The 6880-nt window shown below is 38.0% G+C and overlaps 1 protein-coding gene across 3 annotated transcripts in view; it reads left to right on the top strand.

Annotated features, from left to right (window-relative positions):
• Positions 1 to 6880, top strand: part of LOC128649677 (mucin-17-like) — a 116185-nt gene that overhangs the window by 36885 nt on the left and 72420 nt on the right. For all 3 annotated transcript variants that reach the window (XM_053703068.1, XM_053703067.1, XM_053703066.1), the window contains exon 3: positions 3786 to 3878. In XM_053703068.1, the coding sequence (XP_053559043.1) occupies positions 3786 to 3878 (93 nt within the window). The remainder of the gene's footprint in view (positions 1 to 3785; positions 3879 to 6880) is intronic.

Here is a 6880-nt window from a genome sequence, read left to right as displayed (position 1 = left end):
TGAACTGAGGGGCTCTTTGTTAGGGTCAAATTCACTTTGTGTCCACATTTAGGATAACATTGAGATGGGGATCAAATTGCGGTAAGTGATCAAAGGTGGAGTTAAAGGGACAGTCTACACTAAAATTGTTATTGTTTAAAAACATACACCTAGATTACGAGTTATGCGTTATTTAACCCCCTATAGCACAGCCATTACATGTTTTCAAACAGCCGCCTTGTGCGTGCGATATGGTGCTTTTATGCTCCACCCGCACAAAAAACAAGCGCTGTTTTGACGTGCTCGTGCACACTTTCCCCATAGACATCAATGGGGAGAGCGGGTCAGAAAAACGTCTAACACCTGTGATTGTGGAATGAAAAGCTCCGTAATGCAGCCCTATTGATGTCTATGGGGAAATAAAAAGATACGTTTAAACACCCTAATATAAACCCCATGTCTAAACACCCCTAATCTGCTGCCCCCGACATTGCTGCCACCTACATAATGTTATTAACCCTTAATCTGCCACCCCCAATATCGCCACCACCTAAATAAAACTACTAACCCCTAATCTGCCGCTCCCGATTAGGGGTTAGTAGTTATTAACCCCTATTTCCCTGCACCCCAACATCGCCCACACTATAATAAATCTATTAACCCCTATTTGGCCGCTCCCTGACATCGCCACCACTAAATAAATGTATTAACACCTAAACCTCTGGCCTCCCACATCACTACCACTAAATAAACCTATTAACCCCTAAACCGCCAGTCCCCCACATCCCAACTACCTAAATTAAACTATATTAACCCCTAAACCTAACCCTATCCCTAACGTAACCCTAAACTTAACCCTAAATTTAACCCTAACGTAACCCTAACCCTAACACCCCCTAACTTTAACATAATTAAAATAGAGCTAAATTAAACTTACACTTATTAACTAAATAATACCTATTTAAAAATAAATACAAACTTACCTGTGAAATAAAACCTAAGATAGCTACAATATAACTAATAGTTATATTGTAGCTAGCTTAGGTTTTATTTTTATTTTAATTTCACAGGTAAGTTTGTATTTATTTATTTTAACTAGGTAGACTAGTTAGTAAATAGTTATTAACTATTTACTAACTACCTAGTTAAAATAAATGCAAACTTACGTGAAAATAAAACCTAAGCTACCTTACATTAAAACCTAACATTACAAAAAAATTAAAATCCTACTATTAAAAAAACAGCAAACACTAAAATTAATAAAAATTAAAAAAAACTACCATTACAAAAAATAACAAACAAAATTTTCCAAAATAATAAAAATTATTCCGATTCTAATACCCTTTTTAAAAAATAAAAAACCCACCCCAAAATAAAAAAAAGCCTAATCTAAAATAAACTATCAAGGGCCCTTGATATCTAAAAAACCTAAGCTAACCATTGCCCTGAAAAGGGCATTTGTATGGACATTGCCCTTAAAAGAGCATTTAGCTATTTTACAAGCTCAAACCCTAAACTAAAAAAAAACCCACCCAAAAAAAACCTTAAAAAAAACCTAATCAAATCACCCAATAGGAATGCAAGGGACGCCATCTTGAATCGCATAGCTTGCATTGAAGATTCAGTGTACGGCAGCAACCATGTGAAGAGGATGCTCCGCGCTGGATGTCTTCAGGATGGACCCGCTCCACGCTGCCAGGATGAAGATAGAAGATGCCACCTGGATGAAGATAGTAGAGGCTGTCTGGATGAAGACTTCTCGCCTCCTGGATGAGGACTTCGCCACATGGATGAAGATTTTGGGTGGGTTTTTTTATTTTAGATAATGTCATTTGTTATTTTTCGTAATTTAGTGTTTGTTATTTTTTGTAATTTAGTATTTTTTATTTTTTGTAATTAGATAGTTTGTAGTAGTTGATAGTATTTTTTTAGTAGTGTTAGGATTTTTTACTGTGTATTTTAGTTTAATTTAATTGGTAGTTAGTTTTAGGGGTTAATAGGTTTATTATAGTCGCGGCGGTGTAGGGCATAAGAACTTTAGTATAGTGGGGCCAATGTGGGTGGATGGCAGATTAGGGGTTCATAATATTTAAATAGTGTTTGTGATGCGAGAGGGCGGCGGTTTAGGGATTAATAACTTTATTATAGTGGTGACGATGTCAGGGAGCAGCAGAATAGGGGTTAATACATTTTATTAGTGGTGGCGATGTCGGGAGCGGCAGATTAGGGGTTAATAAATTTAATATAGTGTTTGCGATGTGGGAGGGCCTCGGTTTAGGGGTTAATAGGTAGTTTATGGGTGTTTAGTGTACTTTGTAGCAGTTTAGTTATGAGTTTTATGTTACAGATTTGTAGCGTAAAACTCATAACTACTGCTTTTAGATTGCGAAACTGATCTTGTCTGTATAGGCTGCAACGCAAGCTTTTTAGCCTCACCACAAAACTCGTAATGGCAGCGCTATGGAAGTCCCATGAAAAAACGTAATTTTTAGTGCGACTGATGTTGTGTTACAGGCTAAAAGGCTTGCGGTACAGCTATACGACAAGACTTGTAATGGCTGCAGTCCGGTTTTAATGCTGAAATTACCATTTTTTCAGCGTTAAAACCTGAACGCACAACTCGTAATCTAGCTGATAGATAATGCCTTTACTAACCATTCCCCAGCTTTGCACAACCAGCATTGTTATATTATTATATTTTATAACATTTAAACCTCTAAATGTCTGCCTGTTTCTAAGCCACTGCAGACAGCCTCTTATCACATGCTTTTTTATTAGCTTTTACAATCTATGTGTGCCATACAGATAACATTGTGCTCACTCCTGTGGAATTGTGGATGACACTGCACTAATTGGCTACAATGCACGGTAAAAGATAATAAATAAATAGCCATTTGATCGGGGCTGTCAGAGGCTTGGATACAAGATAATTACAGATGTTAAAAGTATATTAATATAAATAAATTGGCTACGCAAAACTGGGGAATGGGTAATAAAGGGAGTATCTGTCTTTTTAAACAATAACAATTTTGGAGTTGACTGTCCCTTTAAAGGGACACTCAATCAAAATTAAACTTTCATTATTCAGATAGAGCATGTTATTTTAAACAACTTTCCAATTTACTTCCATTAACTAAATGTGCACAGTCTTTTTATATTTAAACTTTTTGAGTCACCAGCTCCTACTGAGCATGAGCAAGAATAAGTGTGTATGTGAATGGCTGATGGCTGTCACATGGTATGTGTATGCATTTGTGAATGACTGATGGCTGTCACATGGTACAGGGGGAGTGGAAAAAGACATAACTAACTAATTATCAGAAAAAAAAATCTACTACTCATTTGAAGTTCAGACTAAGTGCTATTGCATTGTCTTGTTATCTTGCATTTGTTGATTATGCAAATCTACTGTGTTGACTGGTCCTTTAAGTGTGTTGAGGAGTAGCACTTAGGGCTAAATGGTTAAAGTTAAATTTAGATGGGAAGGGACATACAGTGAGGTATTGTGGTCAGAGTTTTCCTGTGTGGAATGCGGATATTTTATTTTGTACTCAGTAGGTTTGGTATAAGGGAAATACTTTTTACAAATACTAAACAAATGCTTTGTAACCGTACAGAACACAGTGTAGAGAGAGTTGCTCTCAGAAAAACTTGCAATCTAAAATGTAAAACTAGCTAACTGATAATTACAGCCTCTGATTGGTTGGATTTAAAATAAGAGGTCGGTCTTGTTTCCTTAAGTTAGGTTTTTTTTTAGGAATGTTTTATCTCTGAGATTCAATGTCAGAAATGAAATTTCTATTTAGGTGTCACAGAAGAAATTATTAATCCAGTGACTGCTAATCCAATAAACCAGACCCCAGCAAAAACAACTTCGAAGACCACTCAGAGCTCCACAGGTAAGACCATATGTTTAGTGTATCATGTCCCAGTTTTTTGTTTTTATAATATTGGGTTAATGTGGGAGACACCATGACACGTGTTCAGCAATCGCTGTTGGGTAAGCCATCATGACATCTCTTCTCATATTGGGTAGTTTTATATAAATACAAACAGCATCATACCATATTCACAACACTTATTTAGAAGTCATTGTCTTAAGTGAATGAATGAATAAACATCAGCCGCATTGGAGTGCCATTTGTCCAGTATAATCCATTGTTTATGTGGAAGGGAGATTCAGGTATCTTGCGTCTAGATCCTCACCTTTACCATAGAGCAGGTTTCTGTCTATTATCAAGTATGTTTTGAGGAGCTTTTTTGTGGATTACATTTAAGAGGCCCTGAAAAATATTCAACTCATTTTGTATGTGAGGCTTGTACACAATATTTTTTCCTCTGTTATTGAAGAAACCTCAGCAGCAAATCAAGGATCCATTACAACATCTGGATTTCTACCAACTTCAACGCTAGGAACAACTGCATCAGTGTCAACTCTTTCTGCAAAAACAACTAAATCTATTACAACTGTACAAGCAACTTCATCTTCAGAGAGCACAGCTGTACCAATAATGACAACAGTTGCACAAAGCACAACCATATCAAGTACAACTGCATCAGTAACAACAACTGGACCAAGTACAACTGCAGCACCTACAACAGCTCCATCAAGTACAACAACACCAGTGACCTCAACTGCACCAATTACAACAGAACAAGTAACCACATCTGCATCAATTTCAACTGCACCAGTAACAACAACAGCTGCAGAAAGCACACATTTATCAAGTACAACTGCACCAGTAACAACAACTGTGCCAAGTACAACTGCAGCACCTACAACAGCTGCATCAAGTACAACTGCATCAGTGATAACAACAGCTACACAAAGCACAACATTAGCTTTAACAACAGCAACATCAAGTACAGCTGCACCTATCACTATATCTACAACTGCACCAGTAATAACAATTGCATCAAGTACAACAGCACCAATAACTTCAACTGCACCAATTACAAAAGAAGAAGTAATTACATCTGCATCAAATACAATTGCATCAGTGACAACAATCGCTACACAAAGCACAACTTTAGCTTTAACACCAGCAACACCAAGCACAGCTGCAACAGCCACTACTACTACAACCGTACCAGTAATAACAACAGCAGAACAAAGCACAACTTCAGATTTAACATCTGTATCAAGTACAACTGCACCAGTAACAACAACTGTGCCAAGTACAACTGCAGCACCTACAACAGATACATCAAGTACAACTGCACCAAGTACAAAAGAAGAACTAATCACATCTGCATCAAATACAATTGCATCAGTGACAACAATCGCTACACAAAGCACAACTTTAGCTTTAACAACAGCAACATCAAGTACAGCTGCAACCGAACCAGTAATAACAACAGCTGAACAAAGCACAACTTCAGATTTAACAACATATGTATCAAGTACAACTGCACCAGTAACAACAACTGTGCCAAGTACAACTGCAGTACCTACAACAACTGCATCAAGTACAACAGCACCAATAACATCAACTGCACCAAGTACAAAAGAAGAAGTAATCACATCTGCATCAAGTACAATTGCATCAGTGACAACAATAGCTACACAAAGCACAACTTTAGCTTTAACAACAGCATTATCAAGTACAACTGCAACATTCACTACTTCTACAACTGTACCAGAAATAACAACAGCTGAACAAAGCACAACTTCAGATTTAACAACATCTGTATCAAGTACAACTGTACCAGTAACAACAACTGTGTCAAGAACAACTGTAGCACCTACAACAGCTACATCTAGCACAACAGCACCAGGGACCTCAATTCCACTAACTACAACAGAGCAAGTAACCACATTTGCATCAAGTACAAATGCACCAGTGACAACAATAGCTGCACAAAGCACAACTTTAGCTTTAATAACACCAACCTCAAGTACAGCTGCAGAAAGCATAACTTTAGATTTAACAACATATGTATCAAGTACAGCTGAACCATTAACAACAACAGTGCCAAGTACAACTACAACAGCTGCATCAAGTACAACAGTACTAGGGACCTCAACTGCACCAACTACAACAGATCAAGTAACAACATCTGTATCAAGTACAACTGCACCAGTAACAACAACAGTGCCAAGTACAACTGCAGCACCTACAACAGCTGCATCAAGTACAACACTACTAGGCACCTCAACTACAACAGATCAAGTAACAACATCTGTATCAAGTTCAAATGCACCAGTAACAACAACTGTACCAAGTACAACTGCTCCAGTAACAACAACAGTTCCAAGTACTACTACAACTGCAGCACCTACAACAGTTGCATCAAGTACAACAGTACCAGGGACCTCAACTGCACCAACTACAACAGAACAAGTAACAACATCTGTATCAAGTACAACTGCACCAGTAACAACAACAGTGTCAAGTACAACTGCAGCACCAACAACAGCTGCATCAAGTACAACAGTACCAGGGACATCAACTGCACCAGCTACAGCAGAACAAGTAACAACATCTATATCAAGTACAACTGCACCAGTAACAACAACTGTGCCAAGTACAACTGCAGCACCTACAACAGCTGCATCAAGTACAACAGTACCAGGGAAATCAACTGCACCAACTACAACAGAACAAGTAACAACATCTGTATCAAGTACAACTGCACCAGTAACAACAACAGTGCCAAGTACAACAGCAGCACCTACAACAGCTGCATCAAGTACAAAAGTACTAGGCACCTCAACTACAACAGATCAAGTAACACCATCTGTATCAAGTTCAACTGCACCAGTAACAACAACTGTGCCAAGTACAACTGCTCTAGTAACAAAAATTGTGCCAAGTACAACTGCAGCACCTACAACAGCTGCATCAAGTACAACAGTACCAGGGACCACAACGGCACCAACTACAACAGAACAAGTAAC

The sequence above is a fragment of the Bombina bombina genome, chromosome 2, assembly GCF_027579735.1.
Source record: "Bombina bombina isolate aBomBom1 chromosome 2, aBomBom1.pri, whole genome shotgun sequence".
In the NCBI taxonomy this organism is placed as follows: domain Eukaryota; kingdom Metazoa; phylum Chordata; class Amphibia; order Anura; family Bombinatoridae; genus Bombina; species Bombina bombina.
This window is presented reverse-complemented; position numbering and strand designations above follow the sequence as displayed.